The sequence below is a fragment of the Anabrus simplex genome, chromosome 8 (assembly GCF_040414725.1).
Source record: "Anabrus simplex isolate iqAnaSimp1 chromosome 8, ASM4041472v1, whole genome shotgun sequence".
Taxonomy (NCBI): domain Eukaryota; kingdom Metazoa; phylum Arthropoda; class Insecta; order Orthoptera; family Tettigoniidae; genus Anabrus; species Anabrus simplex.
Window position 1 is genome coordinate 16,937,839 of NC_090272.1, and position 27,314 is coordinate 16,965,152.

The 27,314-nt window shown below is 38.6% G+C and overlaps 1 protein-coding gene across 3 annotated transcripts in view; it reads right to left on the minus strand.

The window, feature by feature from the left end:
* LOC136879210 (uncharacterized) overlaps positions 1-27,314 on the minus strand; it is a 1,250,431-nt gene that overhangs the window by 39,753 nt on the left and 1,183,364 nt on the right. For all 3 annotated transcript variants that reach the window (XM_067153008.2, XM_067153007.2, XM_068228965.1), the window contains 2 exons: positions 15,298-15,410; positions 12,813-12,972 (listed from right to left, as the gene is read on the minus strand). In XM_067153008.2, coding sequence (XP_067009109.2) covers positions 12,813-12,972; positions 15,298-15,410 — 273 coding nt within the window. The remainder of the gene's footprint in view (positions 1-12,812; positions 12,973-15,297; positions 15,411-27,314) is intronic.

A 27,314-nucleotide genomic window follows, 5' to 3' on the forward strand; every position in this document is an offset into this window, starting at 1 on the left:
AATATGCCGACAGAAATTTCCACATTCCAAGCAAGATCGATTTGCTACTCTGTGCAGACATATTCTTTAAGGTTATATTGGAGGGCAAGAAAACTCGTGATGGGTATCCAACATTGCAGAATACGAAACTGGGTTGGGTAGTAGCTGGCCAGGCACCCATACAACACCAAGGGGAACATGCAACATCACTATTCATCCAGGTAGACCAATTAGACACACACCTTAAAAGATTCTGGGAAATAGAAGAACTGAATATGCCACCAATCACCAAAGAAGAAAGAGATTGCGAAGAACATTTCACTAAGAACACAACGCGAGATGCTACAGGAAGGTTCCGAGTTTGACTGCCACTTAAACAGACTTCATCGCAGTTAGGGAATTCATACCCTCAGGCAGTAGTGAGATTCTACAGTATTGAGAAGAAACTTAATCGTGATCTCAAATTAAGAGAAGAATATTCAGCATTCATGAATGAATATCTGAAACTTGGCCACATGAAACCGGTACCCACGTGCACTGAAGATGGAGGATACTTCATGCCACATCATGCCGTATTCAAACCAACAAGTACCAGCACTAAAACTCGTGTTGTCTTTGATGCGTCTGCTAAGACTGACAGTGGCGTATCTTTGAATGACAAGTTACTCGTAGGTCCTACCATACAAGACGACCTGCATTCTATTGTACTACGTTTCAGATCACACAAGATTGCTCTTGTCGCAGATATTACAAAAATGTATCGACAAATACAAGTTGACAACAAGGACATGAAACTACAACGAATACTATGGAGAAACACTAGCACCGAACCTCTCCAGTGTTATGAACTCACGACAGTTACTTACGGTACGGCAAGTGCTCCCTTTCTCGCTGTGAGGTGTTTGAAACAGTTAGCCGATGACGAGTCAAAGGAATTTCCACAAGCAGCAGCTGTCCTTAGAAAGGATTTTTATGTTGATGACCTCCTAACCGGAGCCAGTACTGAATCAGAAGCCATTCGCTTACAGCAAGAATTAGATACATTACTGTTAAGAGGGAGATTTGAACTTAAGAAATGGTGTTCTAACAGCAGTAAGGTCATGTCAAAAATACCAGAAGAAAATAGAGAAACCAAATCACCACTTCAACTCGACAATGCAGACACGGTAAGAACATTGGGAATACTCTGGCACCCTTCTACGGACCAGTTTCAATTCGACATAACTGTTAAAAGGGTTTCCCATGCAACCAAGAGAAGTGTACTCTCAACTATTGCTGCAATTTTTGACCCTCTGGGCTTATTGGGTCCAGTTATTCTCTCATGCAAGGTCTTCATGCAACAACTCTGGACCTTTCAATTAAAATGGGATCAAGACCTGCCGAGTCAGCTTCTTAACACTTGGAATGCTATTTACTCGCAATTACCAGAACTTAACGACATCAAAATTGACAGGTACATTTTAAGTAAGACTAAAGTTGTAAATTGTGAATTACATGGTTTCTGCGACGCCTCTGAACGTGCTTACGGGGCTTGCGTGTACATTCGTACCACAGATGAAGAAGGGCTTATTTCATGCAATTTGATGTGTTCTAAATCAAGAGTCGCCCCACTTAAACAATTGTCAATTCCACGCTTAGAATTGTGCGGCGCTCTCCTGTTAGCAAGATTACTTAAGCGAACGTTCACGAGTCTCAACCTGGATGTAAGTACTATTCATGCGTGGACAGACTCTACAATTGTCCTACAATGGATTGCGTCACCGTCGACGAGGTGGAAAACATTCGTCGCCAACCGGGTCTCTGAAATCCAGGACACGGCAGAAAACTGCATATGGCATCATGTATCTACACAAGAGAATCCAGCTGACATATTGTCACGAGGAAGCGAGCCTCAAGCATTAAAATCACATGACCTCTGGTGGCATGGACCGTCCTGGTTGTGCCAGCCTGAAGAATTATGGCCAATCAGTACTGCAGAATGTACCTCAGAAGCACTTGAAGCCAAACCCACTACATGTGCAATCAACAGCTGCGATAATGAAGACATCACTACACGGTTTTCCTCGTTATCAAGAATGAAACGTGTCTTTGCGTACTGTAAAAGATTCATCTACAATTTACAGCACTCACATGCGAAGATTACAGGAAATCTAAGCACGGAAGAATGCAACAATGCACTACTTTGCTGTGTACGATATATTCAACACCAGGAATTTCAGAAGGAAATTCAATATCTTCAACTGAAAAAAGAAGTTGACAAGAGAAGTCAGTTAAAATCTCTTGCTCCATTTCTTGATAAAGATGAGTGTCTCAGAGTGGGCGGGCGATTACGTAATGCAGACGCAGCATATGACCAGAAACATCAGATTATATTACCAGCGCATCACCATGTCACGAAATTAATTATTCGTGACGAACACTTAAGATTACTACATGCTAGCACACAGCTACTAGTTGCATCACTTAGAATGAAGTATTGGATTCCTCACGCCAGGACAACTGTCAAAGGTGTCATTCGCAAATGTGTGACATGTTACAGGTTCAAGGCCGAGAGCTCATCGCAATTGATGGGCCAGCTGCCTGCTGAAAGAGTTAAACCCACTCGTCCTTTCCTATATAGCGGTGTAGACTTTGCGGGACCCTTCTTCATTAAACAAGGTTCTCCACGTAGTAACACGAGAGTAAAATGCTACGTTGCACTTTTTGTCTGCTTAGCCACCAAGGCCATTCACTTGGAACTTGTAAGCAATTTAACCACCGAAGCCTTCATTGCTGCCTTAAGGAGAATGATAGCCCGGAGAGGAAAGGTACTTCAACTTCACAGTGACAATGGTTCATCATTCATCGGAGCCAGAAATCAACTTCGAGAACTTAACAAATTATTCCAATCAGAGCAACACCAACGTGAAATTGATAATGTTGGAATCCAAGAAGGATTTACCTGGAAATTCATTCCTCCACGAGCACCAAATTTCGGAGGTCTTTGGGAATCTGGAGTGAAATCTATGAAATTTCACCTTACTAGAATCACCAAGCACGCTCACTTGACATTCGAAGAAATGACTACTCTTCTCTGTCAGATTGAATCCATTTTAAATTCACGTCCAATCACTCTCCTGAACAATGACCCAAATGACACCTCTTATCTTTCACCCGGACATTTCCTGATAGGAGAACCCATGATGGCCATACCTGAACCAGACGTAACCTTATCAAATACTTCAAGGCTTTCCAGGTGGAATCATCTTCAAAAAATGAAGGGACATTTTTGGAACAGGTGGCCATCCGACTATCTGGGCAGCTTGCAGCAACGCATGAGATGGAGGTCAGCACAGCCCAGTGTATCTACAGGAACTGTTGTCCTAATTAAGGAGGACAACACTCCACCATTGGACTGGAGACTAGGCATCATTGAGCAAACATTTCCAGGCAAGGACGGGTTGGTGAGAGTCGTTGATGTCCGTACACCCACAGGAGTTTATAGGAGACCTGTGTGCAAATTATGCCCACTCCCAATTGACTAGTGACATCAGTGTAGTGCGTCGTCCATATTTTCTTGTGTATTTGTGCATATGTATTTATCTTCGCCTTGACAGTTTTTTCTTTTTTGAGACAGAACTCGATGCATTACTTGTTTTATTTTCAGGGTATTTAATTTCATTGTTATTGCATTTAATTTGTAAAATGTGAGCACATTTTAAGTGAGCCGGTATGTTACTGCATATATCGCATTAACAATATATTTAATTAATTTTATAACATATTTGTGTTTAACTTACATTATTGTAGTATTTATTTATATTTCTTGAAATTGTGAATAGAGGGCAGCACTTGGCTTCCGGGACTGTTTTCTGGCGCCAGTGACTGGCGAGAAAAGCAAGAAGCGCGTCAGACAGGCCGCTAGTAACATGTGGAGACAACAGTCTCACAAAATACTAGCACAACAGTGCTAACGTTTCAGGTGCAGCCAAACCATTGGCACAATACAATTAGGAACACAAGTGTAAAGCATATTTCTAGTGTTAATTTGTGTCAGTACGTACCGCATGTGTAAATATAATTGTATATGTATAAGAAGTACGTACAGTACTAGTGCGTTTTGTAGTTCACGTACATCTGAATATATAAGTGACTTGTGTGCTCTAAATGTTTTATATACTCTATTGCCTTAATAACATTTAAGTGGTCCTCCGAAAGTGTAATTCATTGTTTTATGTGTGGTTATCATACGCGACCTCCAGAGGTAAAGTTTTGATCGGAAATAATACAACATTTTCATCTCGGTCAAACAGTATTATAGTGTCTACGTTTTGCTTTCCAAGATATTTATTTTTTATTTACCTGTTCCAAGTGATCCTGTAAGCTTTCTGCAATTTGGAAATTCTTTCTGTATTTGCTTCACAGTTTAAATCAGAGGGCTGAGTAATTTCTCTAAAATATCTGAATTGGTTCACCTGAAAGATTTTGCTGAATTTACTTATCATAGATTGTCCATCTATCATGAAGCTCCTTCCATGTATTGAGTTTTCTCATACGAGATTCAAAGTCCTGTTTTGATGGTAATTTCAATGGAATGAATTGCTTCTTGCCTGTTGTTGGGAAGGCCAGACGGTGCAAGTGAAAGTAGTCTGCAGAGGGTTATTCCTTTAATTTCCTTTTCCCTGGTCCTGATTACTTTCTCAACTATGAGATTGAACAGTAAAGGAGATAATCCGTCTCTTTGATGGACCCCGATGTTAACAGTAAAAGGCTCAGATATTATGCCTATGAATTTAACTTTTGAAGTAGTGCCAGTTAATGTTTCTTTGATCAATGTCCTTGTTTTTTTATCCCCTTGACATTCTTCTTGAGTATTAAAAAGTGTTTGACAGTCTATAGAGTCATATGCTTTTTGAAAGCTACAAAAGTAATGACAGTTTGTCTGGTTTTGCATATTTATAGGAAATTTTTAAGATGAAGGATTTGTTCTGTACAAGAAACCTGCCTAGTTCTGTTTGTTTCTCAAGTCTAGTCAGCAACTCGTATCAAGCTAATTCCTGTATAATTATTGATGTTGGTTTTATCCCCGTTCTTGTGTTGTTGTTGTTGTTGTTGTTTGAGTCATGAGTACATAGATTGGTTTGATGCAGCCCTCCATGCCACCCTATCCTGTGCTAAACTTTTCATTTCTACATAAATGCTGCATCCTACATCTGCTCTAATCTGCTTGTAATATTCATACCTTGGTTTACCCCTACAATTCTTACCACCTACACTTCCCTCAAACACCAACTGCACAAATTCTGGGTGTCTTAAGATGTGTTTCATGATTTGATCTATCCATCTCACCTTCAGCATTCTTCCCTAACACCACATTTCAAAAGCTTCTATTCTATTTTTTTTCTGAGCGAGTTATCATCCGTGTTTCACTTCCATACAAGGCCATGCTCTAAACGAAAGTCTTCAAAAACATTTTTCTAATTATTATATCAATATTCGAAGTAAGTAAATTTCTTTTCTTAAGAAGCTTGTGCTAGTCTGCATTTTATGGCCTCCTTACTCCTGTCATTGTTGGTTATTATACAACCCAAGTAACAATATTCATCCACTTCTTTTAAGACTACATTTTCTAATCTGTTTCCTGCATCACCTGACTTTGTTCGACTGTGATCCATTACTTTTGTTTTCGACTTATTTATTTTCATCTTGTACTCCTCAACCAGGACTCTGTCCATACCATTCAGCAACTTCTCCAGATCCTTTGCAGTCTCAGATAAAATAACAATATCATTGGCAAATCTCAAGGTTTTGATTTCCTCTCCTTGGATTGTGATTCCCTTTCCACATTCTTCTTTGATATGTTTTACTGCCTGTTCTATGTAAACATTGAAAAGGTGGGGGGACATACTACAGCCTTGCCTCTCTCCCTTCTGGATTACTGCTTCTTTTCAAAGCCCTCGATTCTTATCATTGCAGACTGAATTTTATACAGATTGTAGATAATTCTTCATTCTCAGTATCTGATCACAATCACATTCAGAATCTTAAATAGCTTGGTCAAATCAACATTATCCCTTTTCTAGATCTATGAATGTCCTTCTTAATTCGATCCTCTAAGATCAGACGTAAAGTCAGGATTGCTTCACATGTTCCTACATTTCTTCTGAAGCCAAATACATCTTCCCCCAACTCATTTTCAACTTGTCTTTTCATTCTTCTGTAAATGATATGTGTTAACATTTTGCAGGTGTGAGATACTAAACTAATGGTGCAGTAGTTTTCACACTTGTCAACATCGGCTTTCATGGGAATAGGTATAACGACATTCTGCCGAAAATCGGATGGCTTTTCTCCTGTCTCATATATCTTACACACTAAATGGAATAACCTCGCCATGCTCGTTTCTCCTAAGGCAGTCAGTAATTCAGAGGGAATGTCATCAATTCCAGATGCTTTGCTCCTATTTATGTATCTCAAAGATCTGTCAAATTCTGACCTCAAAATTGGGTCACCCATTTCATCAGCATCAACAGCCTCTTCTTGTTCCAGGACCATATCATCTACATCCTTAACTTGATACAACTGTTGGATATGTTCCTGCCATCTTTCTGCTTTGTCTTCTTTCCCTAGAAGTGGTTTTCCATCTGACCTCCTAATGTTCATACACCTAGTTTTCCTTTCCAAATGTTTCCTTAATTTTCCTGTATGCAGCATCTACCTTTCCTAGTACCATACAACTTTCAACATCCTTGCACTTCTCCTTCAGCCATTCTTCCTTAGCCGTCCTGCACTTCCTGTCCACTTCATTCTTTAATTGCCTGTATTCTTTTCTGCCCTTTTCATTTTTTGCATTCTTGTATTTTCGGCATTCATCGATCAGGTCTAATATCTCTTAAGAGTTATTCTTTGTTGATCTTTCCTTTCTTCCTCTTCAGCAGCTCTACTATCCTCATTCTTCATGACTATCCATTCTTTTCTTACTGTGTTTCCTTCAGCCCTTCCATTTAGTTCTTGAGCAATATTTTCCTTGAAACAATCCTTCACACTCTTTTCTTTCAACTTGTCTAGATTCCTTCTCACTGGATTCCTTCCCTTCTTCAATTTCTTCAACTTCAGATGGCATTTCATGACCAACAAGTTGTGATCAGAGTCCACGTCTGCTCCTACAAAAGATTTGCAATCCAAGACCTGATTTCTGAATCTCTGCTTAATATTAATGAAGTCTATTTGATACCTTCCAATCTCTCCACGTCTCATCCATGTGCACAGCCATTGTTTGTGGTGTTTGAACCAAGTATTAGAAAAGACTAAGTTGTGGTTGGTGCAGAATTCAACCAGCCGACTTCTTCTTTCTTTCCTTTGTCCCAATTCAAATTCTCCTACTGCATTACCTCCTCTTCCTTGGCCTACCACTGTATTCCAGTCTCCCATCACAGTTAGATTCTCACCACCTATTACATACTGTATTAAATCTTCTATCTCTTCATATATTCTTTTGATTTCCCCATCATCCACTGAACTAGTAGGCATATAGACCTGCACTATTGTAGTGGGCATTAGTTTGGAGTCTATCTTGACAACAATAATCCTTACCTGCTGCCCTGTTTTCTTATTCATTATTAAACCAACTCCTGCATTTCCCCTGTTTGATTTTGTGTTGATAAGTCTGTAGTCGCCTGACCAAAATCCTGTTCTTCCTGCTAACACACTTTCACTTGTACCAACTATATCCAACTTTAGTCTGTCCATCTCCCTTTTCAGATTCTCTAACCTACCACAACAATTCAAACTTCTAACTTTCCACGCTCTGACTTGAAAACTGTTAGTACGGTATCCATCTTCCTGATGATCCCCCCTTCTCGTGTAGTCCCCACCTGGAGATCTGAATGGGGGACTATTTTACCTCAGGAATATTTTACCCGGGAGGAAGCCTTCATCAGTACATCATTCATACAGAGAAAGCTGCTTGTCCTTGTGAGTTAATTACAGCTGTAGTTTCCCGTTATTTTCAGCTGTGCAGCAGTATCAACAGAACTACGCCATGTTGAGTATTATTTCAAGGCCATAACAGTCAATCATCTAGACTGCCACCCTTGTAACTTCTGAAAGGCTGCTACCCCTCTTTCGATGAACCATTCGTTCATCTCTGGCTCTCGACAGATACCAATCCAATATGGTTGCACCTGCAGCTCAGCTATCTGCTTCATTGGGAAGAGCAAGCCTCTTGTATAGTGGATGGATTAGTTGATATTTCCAATCTTCAGCCATATCTTCAGTGACCCAAATGTTTTCAAGATTGAGTGGTTTTTTGGGCTACGCTCTCACTTCCTATCTTCACCATTTCAGCAATTATGCCATCTTCCCCTGAGGCTTTGTTATTTTTGAGGCCATGGATTATTTATTTGACTTCTTCCAATGCTTGGGGTTCTGAATCTTGATTAGATGAGGGTATTTCAAAGGTGAGTTGTTCTTTAGGGGATTCACAGTTTAACCTTTTCACTCCCAAGTTTCTTTCAGCCTTATGCATGCCTCATACTAGATTTTTCTGGATGTTTTGACAGTGGTTGTAATAGGCCATAAATACTTTGTATTTACACAGCTACTGAAAAGTAATGGAACGACAATATTAGCAATAGTTCCCTCCTAACACTTTTCCAAAAACTTGAAAGAACTTGGCGTGATAAATGTCGACAGCTTGTTTCACTGAAACTTATCTCCACTATATTCATAAAAAGTCAGACTCATCATCACTGCCTAAAATTTCTAAAATATAATCCTTCGTTATGCTTTCTTTACGCTCCTGTGCACCCATCTCATAAGACAGTTGTGAAAGAAAAACACATGGCACATAATTATTGTCAAAAAATGGTAAGGCAATTTATGAATCGTCCATCGTCTGAACAAAGCATGTCAACAGCGTTGGACTGAACTCGGAAATGAACAAGAGTGCATTGTTTTAAATCTGAATTAACTTGTGTTTGGGACAGCAGGAGAAATGTTGACATCCGAGTCAACTCGGGCATGGGATGGAAAAGGTTAAAAGATCCTTGAAATACACTGCTAGAAGTTTGCAATTTTCTTCATTATCATTCTTAATGTTCCATCCAGGCATTTGAAGCAAAGTCCAGGTGTCTGATAATTTGATAAGTCTTCTCTGAAAGTTTTGTAGAAGTTACGTGTATTGCTTTTTGTAAAATCTTGTTCAATTTCTCCCAATCTGTAGTGATCATATTTGCGTTTTTCAGACCTGATGATTTTTGATGTTTGTTTCTGTATTTTGGTGAATTCCTGCTAGGTTCGTTCAGTTTTATGAGAATTCCATTTCTGCCAGGGTATAATTCTAAAGTTTATGGCCTTGTCACAGGTTTCATTCTACCACCTATGCTTGTATTTCCTGGGTGGTGTGCCAACATTTTGAGAAGCCTTCAAAAGTATGTCTTTGAGTTCTATCCAGTTTCAAGGATTGCAAATAGGGATTCTATCAATGAAAGTACTGGTGTTCTGTTTAAGAAATTCTGAATTGACGTGCAGGCCTTTTGTTATTCTTGGTTTGGACCTGTTTGGTTGAAATTTTACCTTGATTAAGGTTAGATAGTTGTTAGAGTCAGTGATTCCCTTTTTTTAACATTCATAATTACTTTTCGATTGTTCTTGGTAATAGCCACATGATCTATTTGAAAATTCTCCCAAGTGAAAATTTGGGGATCTCCAGTTTGTTTTCTTGTGTGGAAGCACCTGGCAATGTGTTGACATTAATTTGAGATCTAAAATTTTGCAAAAGTCAATTAATCTTTCTCCATTTTTACTAGATCTATTGTGCGTGGGGTATAGTCCTACAATGGTCCTGGATTTCTTATCTCTACCAATTTGGGTGTTAAAATTTCCCAATAGAATTATTATGTGATGTTTTGGAATTGTTGCTGTAGTTTCTTCTAGCAATTTCCAGAAGTCTTCCATCACTTGTGGATCTTCTCGATTGTAGTTATTGGTGGGAGCATGTGCATGTTCAAGCTTTGTTTCTTGATTTAATGGATAATGTTGACATTTTTTCAGAAGGTGAAGAAAAATTAAGTATTGAGTTAATAATGTTTCTTCTTACAGTGAATCCAGTGCCAAATTGTAATGGCTTCTAATAAAGGGAGATTGCTGGCTTGCCTTTGTAAATTCTATAATTTCCTGAGTCTAAATGATTTTCATCTTTGTATCTGGTTTCCTGAAGTGCTAAAATTTGGATGTTTAAATTATCTAACATGTCTGTTAATTGCTTTAACTTTCCAGTTTCCCAACATATGTTGATGTTTAGACTACCAATGAAAGTCTTACATTTTGGGCGAAGAGATTTGGGAAGCTCTGATATATTCCCACATGATGTTCTAGGTTCCCTAGAATCCGATGACTGAGAAAAACTAGTGTGTCTACCAGTGTCTGGGGTAGGTGCATCAGCAAAAAAGGACGTCATGCCAATAGGTTGAAAGGTTGAAGGTATTGGGGAGATTGATTGTGATCAACCTCAATGTTACAACTAAGGCATTGAGCCTTAGAGGTTGGCTCAAGATGTTTTCTGGCTGTCATTTTATGGCATTGAGCCAACCTTCCTCCTTTCTCCAGGCTTTGTAGTGCCAAGTGTCAATTCTAGTGTCAATGCCAGATGAGCTGAGGACTTGTAATTGACTTAATTCGTTATTCATTGTTTGGTTGTGTAATTAAATAGTAATTGTGTGCTGTAATGCCATCATGTCAGAACAGACTACCAACAAGACATCAGACTCAGTTTTATAACAATGAGCATCTGTTTTGAAAATATTACATCACAATAACACAGCTCATTCAGCAATTTTAACCACATATATCCGATCTATATATTTGAGTGTTGTGTGCCATCTTACGAACATAGACCCATATAGATGAAGTTTTTAAATATTGACATTAGAATATAAGACCACGTAAACTTTCTAGCCCTGATTGGGGAAGTGTTTTCCAGCCAAACATGCCTAGGAAAGGCCCATTGCAGGCAACATTGGCAATGATGCACTTGTTGGTATCCCAGGCACTTTGTAGCCTGCTGTGCAATGGTGTACTGTGAGACATTTTCAGTGAAGGAGGTGGAACACCCATGGATATGAACTTTCTCCAGGCATCTGAATGTGGGACACTCCTTGGATACTGGAACATACAAGTGGTCATGTGCAGTCAACACCAGCACACTCACTTTTCCCACACATCTTGCAGGTCATTGGATCTTGACATCACCATGAGGTGTTGTAACACCTCTTTGGAGCTAGAAGGTACAGTCAGATGGTACATTGAAACCTTGATACATTTGGGCACAGTCTGGACCTTGAAGGTCAGGATGAAAGCACCTAAATGGAGCAGCTTATAACCAAGCTCTGTGGAAGAGTTCAAGGATTTGTGCTTCTCGATTTTAATCTCGATCTTCTCAAACAATTTGGCTTTTAGTAGCTGTCTAGACTGCTCAGCCATCAATGTCTTGACTAGTACAGATCCATCACAAAGCTCACACATCTCGTGGACTTCATCACAAAGAATTTCTTCAGCTGAATTGATGATTAAGAAAGGATTTTTACCTGGAAAACTCTTTCCTCAAACCTGTAATCGAGGTAGACACTGGTCACTTTCATAATCCAGAGGTACTGGAGTGTATCTCTGGTGCTTCATTACTTTAGGGGATGCAGTTTTAAGCCTCAGCAGCTAGGGTGGTCAACCTTCGATAGAGCCGTGCTTGTTGTGGTAAGGCTGCAGAGGTCTCCTGTATCTGGAGGTGGGCCGCTTGTGACTGGGGGAGGACAAAACTTCCGCACACAGAGAGGCCGGCTATAGACAAATTTAAAATAAAGGTGCTTAGAATAGAAAAGAAAGAGAGAGATAGAAAGAGATAGAAAGGAAGAAAAAAGAACACAGCCCAGACACCTCTCACGCAACTCGGGGGATAGTCTGAGCTGGTACAGCTCTCGAGATCAATGAGCACTTGAGCCCCCACACCGATGTCAAGATCCTTGGAGAGGAGCATTCAGACTGTCAAACACTAAACAATAAACATACTGTGAAATATAAATTGAAATGAAAATTTACACAATTATAATAATTGATGGAAGATGCATCTATTCAATAGAAATTAATGTTTGAAGTAGTTTATATCTACATTAAGTACATCATGGGACAAGCTTTGACCATTTACAACTAAAATTGACAATTTACACTTTAGGGATGTTCATATATTATGAACTGTATTATAAATTTACAGAATAAACATGATTTAGTCAGTCTTAATGACTAGAATTTATGGATTCTAAAGTCAAGTATAATTTAACTATTTCTGCAATGAACAAATAATCTAAGATTAATCACTCCTATGTGAGAAACACACATACACATATATACTTAAAACTGTTAAAAATTGAGTCTATAAGTTATTGTGTTCGCATCCGGAGACAATTTGTGATCTTGACAGACTAAGAGTGTTGTTTGTACCTTGGGCATGAAGACACAAATTGGAAACACACTCTGAAAGGACGTAGCATGCCCAATATGTTCAATATCGACAAATAAATAGTCCATCATAGAAATATTTTTGGAGCTAAGATTGTCTGTTGTAAAAAGTCCCTTCAGCCAATCAGTCATGCATCACATTTGACAAGTCTTGTTAGCAAGTGCAAGTTGTAATGACTGGTCCTGTGATGTATACAATGTAAATATAAACTACATCAAATATTAGTATTCCTTCAATTCATATAATTGTGAATGTTTGTCATATGAATTATAATGAAATTCACATCATACAAATGAAAATTTCAGCAAGGAATTTTGAAGAATGGACAGAAGACAATGCCAGATACCTGAGCACTGGATGTTGCTGAATAATCCACTCCTGAAGTGGTCTCGTCAATGCTGCGTGACTTTGTTAACTTCTTCAGTTTTCCTAGTATGCCCTTCTTCTTCTTCTTTTCCCCACTGGATTGAATAACTTCACTCTGAGTCGATCCACCAGATAGGCGACTGTAATGAACAATGTTATTAACATGTGATTTTAGAACTGAATAGCAATTAATAAAGCTATATATGCTGTAAAAACTTTAATATGTTAACGTGGGACTTAAGAAAATACAAAATATGAACCACTTTGTGAGGAAGACCAAAATGTGAGGAATCTCTACAATATTAGACTATATGTTAATGATATCTCACTTTTTGAATCCTTTTCTTCCAAAATAAATTTCACCCTTCCCCTGTTTACTAGCTCAAAGTAGAGTAATTTAAAGTGTTTAAGCACACCACGCTTAATTCGATAGTGTGAGGCTACTCGATAGGAGGTGGCCATCATCCTTAGTGAACACAACCTAGAGTATCTTAAAGTGTTTCAGCACACTTATTTAATACGTTACTGTGATGCTACTCAACAGGAGGTGGCCGTCCTCCTTACATTTCAGCAAGATATAGCAGATATCATGGATTCAGGAGGCCAAATGAACTGTATTGCAATTGACCAATCTAAGGCATTTGATAGGGTAGATCATGGAAGACTACTGGCAAAAATGAGTACTATTGGACTAGAATAAAGAGTGACTGAATGGGTGGCTATATTTATAAAAAATAGAACTCAGAGAATTAGAGTAGGCAAAGCTCTATCTGTCCCTGTAATAATTAAGAGGGGAATTTCTCAAGGCAGTATTATTGGACCATTTTGTTTTCTTATATAGGTATATCAATTTATGTGTAAAGAAGTGGAATCAGAGATAAGGCTGTTTGCAGATGATGTTATACTGTACAGAGTAATAAATAAGTTACAAGATTGTTAGCGGCTGCAGGGTGACCTTGATAGTGTTGTGAGTGGTCGGTGGGCAATGGTATGATGATAAACGGGGTTAAAAGTCAGGTTGTGAGTTTCACAAATAGGAAAAGTCCTTTCAGTTTTAATTACTGCGTTGATGGGGTGAAAGTTCCTTTTGGGGATCATTATAAGTACCTAGGTGTTAATATAAGAAAAGACCTTCATTGGGGTAATCATATAAATATGATTGTTAATAAAGGGTACAGATCTCTGCACATGGTTATGAGGGTATTTAGGGGTTGTAGCAAGGATGTAAAGGAGAGGGCATAAAAATCTCTGGTAAGACCCCAACTAGAGTATAGTTCCAGTGTATGGGACCCTCACCAGGATTACCTGATTCAAGAACTGGTAAGAATCCAAAGAAAGGCAGCTCGATTTGTTCTGGGTGATTTCCGACAAAAGAGTAGCGTTACAAAAATGTTGCAAAGTTTGGGCTGGGAAGACTTGGGAGAAAGGAGACGAGCTGCTGGATTAAGTGGTATGTTCCGAGCTGTCAGCAGAGAAATGGCGTGGGAGGATGTCAGTAGACGAATAAGTTTGAGTGGTGTCTTTAAAAGTAGGAAAGATCACAATATGAAGGTAAAGTTGGAATTCAAGAGGACAAATTGGGGCAAATATTCGTTTATAGGAAGGGGAGTTAGCGATTGCAATAACTTACCAAGGGAGATGTTCAATCAATTTCCAATTTCTTTGCGATCATTTAAGAAAAGGCTAGGAAAACAACAGATAGGGAATCTGCCACCTGGGCGACTGCCCTAAATGCAGGTCAGTAGTGATTGATGATTGTTAGTGGCAACACTTTTGTGGGTTCTCTTCTCTTGTCCCCATAATTCTATATCACTAATGGCACTCTGACCTGATAAGGGGTACTGTTACTTAGTGCAAAGACGAGGTGCATGATTAATTTTTCCAGCGGAACTGTCTGCTCCACTTTTTCTTGGAATATGTGGAACTCTTGTCATCTGAACATTATCTTACAGCACCTCTCTCTGCTGACGAGGTAACCCCATTACCATGTCACTGCTCTTTCTCGAACAAGGCACACAATTCTCCAGTTGAACAACAGAGTAGTCTGAGTGAAGCCAGACTGCTCATCGCTATATTTCAAGATGCCTATTTCACAAGTAGGTCGTTAAATTTATTAGAAAAGTCTATGACCATTTGTTACCAACATTGTTTTTGTTAAGGTCTCAGACGTTCTGAACATTACGGACAAAAAGAAATGATATTTACGCTGTATTCAACTTATTCAAAGCTAATATAAAAGTGTTCACACTCAGTGAGAAGTGTGTAAATTTGCAGGTACGTTAGTTGTCCTCAAGTTGTCCATTCTGACGCATGTAGCAGTAGTGCGAATTGTAGCTCCGGGAGTGTAGTATTTCAGAGCGGATACAAGAGGGCAGAAGTAAACGAATTGTCTTATGGGTTGATAACCAGTAGTGGACTGTGATGTGCTTCAGAGGGGGTCACTGTGTTCTCTCGGTTATACTCACCTGTCCATACTCGTTTCCCTCTTGTGAAGACTGAAGAACCTGGAGTCTCCGGATTCCATCGATTGTAAACTTGACATGCTGCCGTCATTTTCATCATCTATTTTCCAGATAGGCTGTAAACAAAAGGTTGCAATATTCTAGAGACGAAGTGATCAATGGAATTATACCAGTTTATGATGCATACATACCGTATAGGAGGAAATCATACTGGTCAAATAATATGTTTACAAGCGCCCAGAAAGAGAAAGATATGATGCTGTGGCTTATTACGAATCGACTTCATCCTTTGGAAAATTTCCCGTGTGCACTGGCATTGTTGAAAGTTCAGCAAGTGGATACTTTCCATTGTCGCGGCCGGAATCAATGCATTACTAACTGACGGAAGTGTTTATAAACGATTGCTGTGGAATTTTGGTGTGATTTACGCACATTTTATTGAAAATTGAAAGCAGTCTGGGTGATTTCGGACAATGCCTAGAAATTATCAGAGGCAGAAAGAAGCTGCTTCTAGGTGTATTTACGAACCAAAATTATTAGGAGAAGCCGTACGTGATATTAAAAGTGGCAAGTTGTCTTATTGGAAAGCATTTGATTTCTATTGTATGCCTTGGTCCACCCTACAAAACAAAGTGCGTAAAGTACATCCAAAAAATGGGAAGACAACCAATGCTAAATGAGGAAGAAAGAAATGCTCAAGGAAGCTCGTCACTCACGGGCCATGCTCCAACCCAACACAACCTGCTACTTCCCGCCGCCGCCGCCGCCGCAAATAAAATGCTCTTTCTGGGAAGTCGATTTTTGGCCATTTTTGGCCATGAAAGCAGTGAAGAAACAATTGATGGCGCTGGCAGCAGCAGTGAAAATGAATGCAATGAAGCACGCAAAGAATGTAATGACGTTCAGGTGTTGCAAAAAGAGGCTTTCCTTGTTGCAGATTATAAATACAAAGAGCATACAGGCAGTATTTTGACCTGGCCCGAAATATTCGTTCAAGGAATGTGGATGTCAAATATTTGCGCCCATATAAAAACAGCAGAAAAGTGTTTGTGTTCCCTGTTGAGGATACAATAGCTAAAGAGCAAGTTTCGAAAATACTTCCAGTCCACGCTGAGAAGAGAGGAACGTGTATTTTCAAAGAAAACTTATTTTAGATTTATAGGCCGTGGCAGCTACATGCTCTTGTCTGAGATTTGTATCCTTTGTAAGAAAAATTATTAAGATTTTTCAGTAGGACCTCTGTGCAGTTTATAACTATTAATGTTTCAATTTATACCGGAAAAATTTACATTTACCTTGTCAGAAAAAAAGATCGATCAGGAACATTACATTTATCATTACAATGATTTTAACCAGCTACTCATATTTTGATCACCCTCAGAACACTTTAATATCACAAAATTAAAGCAAAAAGAACGAAGAATTGGAATAAAGGACTGTTTATGTCCGAAATCACCTAATACGCTTTGAAACTTCGGACAGCGGTTTAAAATGCATGTGCGTCCAAAATCACCCCGAAGTACGGGGTGAATTCGGACACTCATTTTTGTTTTCTCAGGAAAACATGCGTTGGCGTATATTTTTCTTTTGTAGGGTATTGCATTAATTGGATATATTCCTCATGATTAGGATGATAAACAATACAATTTAAGATTCCCTTCGTGAGTTGAGACGAAAATAACCTCAAAACCGTCCGAAATCACCCCGTTTGACGGTACCTAGTTTTCTAATCACAATTACAATCTTGGTGTTAAAATGACGTACCGGTATATAATCCAGCATTCTTTTGTGCAATTTCTTTTTCTTTCTCTTTTTGCTAATTAAGGCCTAAGGTACAGACTACCGGTACTTCACAATATAGACCTACCCTATTTGCTGTTCAAACAAGTACAAATACTTCAGAATAGCTAGGCCTACTCCTTATTCATTACAACCGATTGAATTGTTGTACCGTACTTCTATATATATATAAAATAAGAGTTTTGTCTGTACATTGCTCAGAATTTGAAAATAATGGTATTTCTGTATCGGTCATGTCCATAGTAACAAGAAAATGCACTTTTTACTTTTCCGTAATTTCTGTCTGTCTGTCTGTCTGTCTGTCTGTCTGTCTGTCTGTACACGCATCACGAGAAAACGGTTGAAGAGAATTTAATGAAAATCGGTATGTGAAGTCAGGGGATGAGCCTCTACAATCTAGGCTATAAATCATTTTACTTACGCTGAGTGAAATGGTAGTTTAGGGGAAGGCCTAAAATTAAATTCTCAACTATTTATATTAATAGTGGTCTAATGAAAATCGGTATGTGAAGTCGGGGGATGAGCCTCTACAATCTAGGCTATAAATCATTTTACTCACGCTGAGTGAAATGGTAGTTTAGGGGAAGGCCTAAAATTGAATTCTCAATTATTTATGTTATTAGTGGTCGTATTTAAAAAAAATGGGTATGCAAAGTTGGGGAATAAGTTGCTACAATCTAGGCTATCAATAATTGTATTCACGCTGAGAAAAATGGTAGTTTAGAGGAAGGAATAAAATATAATTCTCAAATATTGTTGTTATTAGTAGTGCTATCTTGATGAAAATCGGCATGCAAAGTCAGAAAATAAGTCGCTATAGTCTAGCCTGTAAATTATTTTATTCACGCTGAGTGAAATGGTAGTTTAGGGGAAGGCCTAAAATGTAATTCTCAAATATTTCTTATTAGAGGTGTAATCGATGAATGCTACATAACTAGGGTTATATAGTATTAAATTTCCTATTATTCATGTTTTATACATTGTTGTCGTACTGGCTATGATCACAAAGATATTCATGATCTTGGATTTTTGTTACTAAGTCCATATCTGCGCCGAGTAACCAGAAATGGGTAAACATTATTTAATGAAAATCGGTATTTAAAGTCGGAGAATAAGAAACTACAGTTTATGGTATAAAATATTTTACAAATCACAGAGTCGAAAGAAAACTAAATGTGTAGGCCTACAATATAGAAAGCTCATAACATTGATCAACAATAACATTACATTGACCATTATTTGTCTTGATGTGCTTTGTGTCGTCTGTTGCCCTTCATCTCCGGTAGATAGGATTACTGTTGAGTACAGAGTATTTTTTATTTGATTTACGTCGCACCGACATAGATAGGTTTTATGGCGACGATGGGATAGGAAAGGGCTAGGAGTGCCTTAGGCCTTAATTAAGGTACAGTCCCAGCATTTGACTGGTGTGAAAGTGGGAAACCACGGAATACCATCATCAGCGCTACCGACAATGGGGTTCGAATCCACTATCTCTCGGATGCAAGCTCTCAGCTGCGCACCGCTAACCACACGGTCAACTCGCCCAGTCATACAGAGTGTAACAGCCTGTCTGAATATTGATGGGAAGTAGCTGGGGAGTTAGATAACTTTCTTCTTTAGCATGCCATTCCCCTGGTTTATAAATTCTCTGATACTACTGGTACGTAACACACTGGATCATCATAGAATTCGGACTATTAATTAATCCGTACTCTGAGGCACTGATTGGAATGAACAGTGTGCATATTTAGCGGAATAATGGCAGATGAGTGTTCATGGCACTCTGCGGCCTGGTCATCCCAGCTCTGGAACTTTTGACTATTAGATCGGCACCGCAATCTAACCGCAGCACTGTTCATTTAAAGTGATAAAACGTGCGGCTTTCCATTTGATCGAGTATTTTATATGATAGCATTGCTTTTAATCGCTACATTCATACTTACGTTTTTGTAATGACCTATGTTGATTTCAGGTAAAAAAAACCACTAAGTCAGTCTTTCTGAGAATCCCGTAGCGAAGCACGGGTACATCAGCTAGTTATATATATATATATATATATATATAAGTCGTAATTGTACATTTTAGTGGTTTTAAGTTGTTATGATACAGGTATAACATACAATTGCATTCAGTTATATGGACATTCCGCAAGACTTAAAATCGACATTGGAACCAATGGTTTATGTTTTATATATCTATATATATAAAATAAGAGTTTTATCTATACATTGCTCAGAATTCGAAAATAATGGTATTTCTGCATCGGTCATGTCCACAGTAAGAAGGAAATGCATTTCTTACTTTTCCGTAATTTCTGTCTGTCTGTCTGTCTGTCTGTCTGTCTGTCTGTCTGTCTGTCTGTCTGTATGTATGTATGTATGTATGTATGTATGTATGTATGTACACGCATCACTAGAAAACGGATGAAGAGAATTCATTGAAAATCGGTATGAAAAGTCGGAGAGTAAGTCGCTACAATCTAGGCCATAAGAATTTTTACTCACGCTGATTGAAATGGTAGTTTAGGGCAAGGCGTAAAATTTAATTTTCAAATATTTATGTTATTAGTGGTCCTATCTTAACAAAAACTGGTATGCAAAGTCAGAAAATAATTAGCTACAATATAGGTTATAAATAATTTTATTCACGCTGAGTGAAATGGTAGTTTAGGGGAAGGCCTAAAACTTAATTCTTAAATATTTACATTATTAGTGGTCCTGTCTCATTGAAAATTGGTATGCAAAGTCGAAGAATAAGCCACTACAATCTAGGATGTAACTCATTTAATTGACGCTGAGTGAAATGGTAGTTTAGTGGAAGACCTAAAAGTTAAATTCTCAAATATTTATATCATTAGTGGTCGTATCGATAAATATTACATAACCAAAGTTATATAGAATTAAATTTCCAACCATTTATGTCTTATACATTTTTACCGTACCGGCTATGAAAACAGATATTCATGAATTTGTATTTTTGTTGCCAAGTCCATATCAACGCCGAGCCACAAGAAAATGGATTAAGAGAATTTAATGTAAATCGGTATATAGAGTCGGGGAATAAGAAACTACAATCTAAGCTATAAACAACTTTATTCACCCTGGAGGAAATTGTAGTTTAGGGGAAGGCGCCTAAAATGTATTTTTTAAATACCTATGTTATTGGTCCTATCGAAAAGTACTACATAACAAAAATTAAGAGAATGCAATTTCCAGTCATTTATGTTTTGTTCACTTTTAATGTACCGACTATGATAAGAGTGGTTTCAGAGTAGGAAGGCAATTAAATGTTAACGCCTACAATATCGAAGGCGCACAGCATTGATCAACAATAACATTACATTGACCATTGTTTGTTATGATGTTCTTTGTCTCTTATGCTGCCTCTTAACTCCGATAGATGGGATTACTGCTGCGTATCGAGTGTAATAGCCTGACTGAATACTGGCGGGAAATAGCCAGGGAGTTAGAAAACTTTCTTCTTTAGCATGCTATTCCTCTGGTTCATACATTTTCTGATTCAGCTGGTACGTAACACACTGGTTCATCATAGTATTCCACCTATTCGATCCCTACTCTGACGCGCTGTTTTGAATCAGTGGGCATACTTAAAACAGAGGTTCACTTAGTAGAGTAGTAGTAGTAGTAGTAGTAGTAGTAGTAGTAGTAGTAGTAACTTAGTATGGCCTGGTCTAGAATAACAATTAGGGCTATTCCAAATGATAGCACCACAATTCATTAAATAATTCAAAATTCAACCCTGAAAAGAGACGTTTCTTATCAAAAGCTTCTTCCTCTTCATTTTTGGTAAATTCTACATTCATTTTATTCCAAATTAGCAATGAAGATGGGGTTTCTCCCCTGGCTTGGAGGAAAGATTTGCCTCTAAGTCAGATAGTTTTTTCCGCCGCCAGTGTAGTGAACTGATACTTTCCGACTCATCGGATACTCCTAGGAAACAGATTAGTAAAAGGGCATAGTTTTTGCCCTGGGAGTCGCCACTATTCGACCCCCTCCCCGCCGAAAAGGGACGAGGGGTGTTCACGGCTCAAGGCAGTCTGCGGCTTGGTCATTCCAACTCTGCAAGTTTGGACTGTTAGATCGGCAGCTTAGTCGTGTTCGTTAAAAGTGAGAAAATGTGTAGTTTTTCATTTGATCGAGTACTTCATATTAAAGGATTTTTTTAAATCGTACCATTCCTACTGACGTCATTGTTATGTATGTTCATTTCAGTTGGGTAAACCACTAAGACAATCTTTTTGAGGATGTAAAAAAGCAGATGGAGAGTGAATGTCTACCGTTATAATCAAAGCTCCCCAACCTGATTGTGACTGATAGTATGTAAGCGGATCTACCATTACAGTGAAAATTCCCTAACTCAGTCTTCATATGAGAAAAGATGTTTGGTGACTTCCCCGTCACGTTTCTAGGGTAACGTTAAGAGCTATGCAATTTCATACAATCTTGCTCACAGCGTGTAGACTACCTAACCTAGAATTCCGTAGCGAAGCACGGGTACATCAGCTAGTTCATATATAACCAAAATCAATTTATAATCTTTGCAAGATGATTTTGTCGACTTATAGTTTATATGTTTGTGAATATCTTATCATATGCTAGGCCTACCTGATTAACATTTAGTTTCCAGCTAACCTGTAAGATTGTCTCAAGCTATTTGTAGATTTGGGCTTGTGTTGCTCATCCTCACACATCTTCGTTCACTTACAAACACAACTACACGTCGTACCACTGACTACTTCTTTGTAATCTTGTCCAGTATTTTCAGAATTCTTTTTCTCTTTGCCCCTGTGTTGTGTCCTTGCCTACGAGCACTGCCGTCTCAATCCTATATACTGCCTGCTCTATGCTGTGCGGTTAACATGCTTCTCGGCGTGAACTCTTAGTGTCGCGAACCTCCGCTAGGTGCGCCAACTACGCACCCAACTTATCTCCGTACCCACGTTATTGTGTTACGGTGCGTTTGCATCGAGCATTTATGTGCGAGTCTGTGGTTGTAAAATGATCGTTGTGTTCATATCTGTATATCAAAGCAAGAAATCCAAATTCTTCAGATTCCTGTTATCACCCCAAATAAAGAACTTTGGGAAAATTGGTTTAACGCTATATCAAGGCAAGGATCAACCAAGGGTAATCAATGGATTCCATCCAATTATTCTTGTGTTTGTAGCCTGAATTTTAGAGATGGAGATAGATAAAATGAAAACCTATAACCTGTTTTCCAGTCAAAGACCGGGTCAGGGATGGGATGAATGAAGCCCCCAACTTGCGGCGAGGATAGGAATTGTGCCGGCTGCCGAGGCCTATCGAGCTCCTCTGGGGCAATGATTAATGTCTGAGAGTTGAAATGAAATCGTAGTGGAGAGTGTTGCTGGGAAAACCAGAGTACCCGGAGAAAAACCTGTCCCGCCTCCGCTTTGTCCAGCAGAAATCTCACATGGAGTGACCGGGATTTGAACCACGGTATCCTGCGGTGAAAGGCAGATGCGCTGCCGCCTGAGCCACGCAGGCTCTCAAAAGATAAAACTAAAATAAAAATATATTGAAACCAGACAGCTTGCCTAGTCGGTCTTCGAATTATCCTCTTTACCTTCAAATCAGAAAAATAGCTCTATGAAAGAGCAGACAGCGACAATATATTTCTTCGGAAGAAATCTGTGATGAAACAAGCTCTTCAACCACAGGAAATACATTGGATGACGAGTACGAAATTCATTTGAACAACGATGTATCAATAAAAGTCAGTATTCCAACGAGTAAGAATGACAGCAGTGATCAGAAAATCTGACAATTCGAAGACAACTCAGAAATTGATCGTCTGAATAAGTAGAGGAAGCAACCAAATATAAAGGAAAAACGACCGTTTAGAAATCATATCCATAATTTTCGCAAGACAAAATCCGGGCTGTCAACAAATCACGCGGTACTATGTGGCGACGGAAATATTATCCCAAACAGTTACGTTATGGTAGGACTCCTGGTCACAACGTACTCTGGACTGGTAGCCTAAATGGAAAATGTTGATAGTGTTTGTCGGGATTTCCCAATGCCCCACCAGTTAGGTTACCCGGTGCCAACTAAACTGATTGGCAGTCAAAGACACAACACAGGACAAAGATCCTGTTGAAAGGAACAAAACGGAAGCGTGATAAACACTACACACCCAGAAAACACCAAAAGGAACATGGTAAAAGGTAAACTTACCTCCAGGTGGTAGGAAAAAAAAACAGGTGGATCAAAACTACCAACCGACAGTGTGTCAAACAAATGTTGCGTGGAAATAAAGACAAACTTTCTTTTTTTAAAAAAGAATATATATATTTCATCAAACTCAGATTAACAAATTAAATAAAATGACATCCTCGTAGTTAGTATTATTAGGAAAAAAAATTAGGTACCAGAAACTAAATAAAATCAGATGACATAGGATAAAAATAAGGAGGCCTTTAAAATTCAAAGATATTAATTTAAATTAGATAAAATAAGGAAAGCAGACCTCACTAAAGCCACAGGAAATCCACAATTAAATTCAAGAAACACCCAAAGATAAATTAATGAAAAATCATTTAAAACCGCCGGTTGGTAAGAAAATAATGAAAGTAAATTAAATGGTACCTTGAGTTTGAAACAGACCAAAATTAAGAAATTAAAACACAAAACGCCAGTCGGTAAGAAAGATATAGAATGCAGGAAGGATTACAATCACCTCAACCTGTTTGCTTAGCAACAACCACCAAATCATTTATCAGAGGATTCCATTTGGAAAGGATACTTTGTTAAAAATTAGAAAATACAACCTTATTGGTTCACCGTTATTCCTTGAGAGGTTCCTACTCTCTATCCGTTTCACATCAGCAAACGGGGAACCATTAATACAGTGGGAGTTCCAGTCATGGGATGCTAAGTGCTTTTCATAATAAGTTACCAAGGGAAAGAAACCCACCACAACAAACATAGAAGGAAAAGGGAAAGAGAGCAACTGGGGTGCCCAAGAAACAGTAAATACGCAACGGGGTGTCAAAAATACTGAACCAACATCAGAGGGTAGTCTCCCAACATAAAAATCATCACCAACATCACTCCATGTCAAAATTAACAACCATCACCCAGGCAACAAAAGCAATTGTTAAACCATGGGAGAACCAATCCCGATGGAAGGACCAACAATGGCACCAAAACAATGGAGGCCAGAAGGGCAAAAATCATACTCAAAACACGTTTAAAGCCCCCCCAAAAAATAAACGATATGAAATTAAAATAAACCAGCGTAGCACAAGTAATCCCTACTGGATCTCCCATGTATTACCCTACTTTTAAAAACCAAAATAATTTCAGAGCAGCAGTAACATCATTACGGTGTGATGATAATAATAATAATAATAACAAAAATTTTACACCACTGCTTTTCTTTGGAAATTACCCCAAATAACACTTAAATTCCATTACGAGAAAGGTTATACACTAGGTACTCTGAATTAACAAAGTCTTTTCAACCCGATACTTTGTTCTGAAAAGGGCACAATAATTTTACCCAACAATGAAAAGGTCCACATCATTATAATCGAACGCACAACTTTGATAATTAAAAAGTTTCCTCCGAAGAAATCACACGAACAGTTCACCGCCGATGAAAATACCAAAATAACAAAGGTTGACTTACAGGTTGGTTGCTTGCTCAATCAGTAGTATGATTTATACATGGCTCGGCCATGCGCACCTTACCAGTTGGAGATCTTCCTTCGCAGCATATTAAAAACAATCACTCACTACGAGGTTACAAATTGAGAATATAAAGAAAATATGATGAGGGTGTGGAGCACATCCCCACATCCTTATTATTTACTATCCACCGTCCATGATGCTTTGAGCTCAGAACACCAACGACTTTTAGCCATGATTGCAAAGCAGCAACTCCTCGCTTCGCTTCCCTCTCTCTCGCGCCAGAGAGAGAGTCTTCATCAAGATGGCTGACACCAAGCGCTGATTGGCCGGAGCAGCTTCAAGGAGAAAGGGGATAAATAGTTCCCATTATAGCCGTAGATATCAGTAACAATCAGAGCTCACATGCGCTCGTAGAGTTAAACATGAGAAATTGAGAGAACACCGTTTAAAGCAGAAGAAAATTACAACACAGTTTTCTACACCGTAATAGGCAATCCCAAAACGTTGGTGGAAAGGAGACAAAAACGAAACCTCGGTTTCACCAATTAGAGAAGGAAAGACTTAGAGCCTAATGTAAAACCCTCAGACCAACAGAGAGGACCAACAGTGATCGCCGATTAAACAGCTAATTAGGTATGGCTCCTCTACGACAGAACCTGTGGCAAGTTCTTTTGTGTAGTCAATGTTGAAGGTGTATGTGGCACAGATATTGTAAAATCTCCTGCTCTCGCGAAAAAACTGTCATGTTTTCTTGTGATCCGAATTGTAATCCTACTTCCTCGTTAAAGGCTTAGAAGTCTTCGATCTATCCCTTTTAGTTCAGAAATGATTACTGTAATGCCTTTCGGCAAAACAATCCAGATTGTGCACATTTCTATTCACCAGCAGATAAAATACTTACAATGGTTGAATGATGATTTCATCGAGTACGTTAAAATAATTCGGTTGGAATCAAAATGTGAAAAACTGAAGTGTCTGACTAATGAGACGGCAGATGCTGTGTCGCTAACTGTGAAATCTATAGTGGAATGTGTGTCTTATCTGTTACAAAATCGGTTATTTATGTTCTCACCAGATGATTTTCTGGAGACGGAATAGAAGCTCTATTTAGTTCAGTGAGATTGGGTTTTGGATTTAATGACATGACGAACGCACGCACTGCATTATGTGCTATAAAACGCATCCTGAAAACTGGTTATGAACAAAGGTTCAGTGAAATAGTGATAGAAATTTTTTCCGTCTACTGTTGGTAAATAACAGTAAGAAAAGGACTGAAAAGATGCTCCGTTACTCGTGTCGAGAAAATTCTGAAATTTGTATATACCATGCAGCACGAGATGATCCTAATATATCTACTGTAATTGGTAAGATTTTATATATTTTACGTTTCTATATCTTAAGCCAAGTTCAAATGTGAAATGTTAGTTTCTGTATGTATCTTCTCAATTAGTAATATGTTAAGGATTATTTTTTATTTTATATTGGTGTTACGGACCAACTCTCATTTAAAGAACATATGCTCTGGGTGCGGTAAGTGCTGCCATCTGCAATGTCGCTGCAAACGCAATTCTCTTGTCACAGAGCAGGCAGTATATGAAGATTGAGACGGCGGTGCCTACGAGATACACAAGGCCGCGAGGTCAACTGAGTAGAGGTGGGTTCGATTTCCACCTCAGCCATCCTCGAAGTGGTTTTCCGTGGTTTCCCACTTCTCCTCCGGGCAAATGCCAGGATAGTACCTAATTTAAGGCTACGGCCGCTTCCTTCTCTCTTCCCTGCCTGTTTTTCCTAAGTTCAGGCACATGATATACCTATATCAATTTCTTCAATGTCAATACCATTTCTTGCAACACCTATCTTCTTTGGAAGTCTTAATTTCTCATATATATCAAAAATATTTAATTCAGACACAAAACGATCAGAATAACCTGAATCCACATAGCAAACAAGATCACTTTCAGTATTATCTTGCTTATTTCTTCTAAATTACACACAATATTATCAGAGTTATATGAAGTTAAACTTTGCCCTGATTCACTTTCACTGTGAACTTCATTTTCATCTTCTGCATAAAATAACATTTTGCCATCCTCTTCAGTGTTGAAATGATTTCTCCTGCCGTCCGTTTCCATGAACTATTTCCACGAGCCGTGGAAGCTGGAGTACGGGACTGTGCTCGACCTTGAAGATCCTCTTTCTCTGTAGAAGCTTCTAGATGAAGAATTGGAATGTTCTTTACACTGATCTGGTTTACCACATCGAAAGCGGAGAAAAATTTGATCACTTCTGGTAACAGAATTTTGAAATTTCTTCTGTTTTTCTTCTTCACCAAACAGATGATTTTTCACAAAGTCCAATGTTAAATTTGGTTGAGTTTCAAGAGCTGTCACCACTGAATCATAACTCGTAGGCATTAACACCAACAAGTAATTAATTTTGTCATCCTCAGATAACTCACTATCAGCGTCATAATATGTTCTGCTAATGAACTCCAACCATCATATTTAGCTTCATTCAAAAGTTTCCTCAAATATAAAC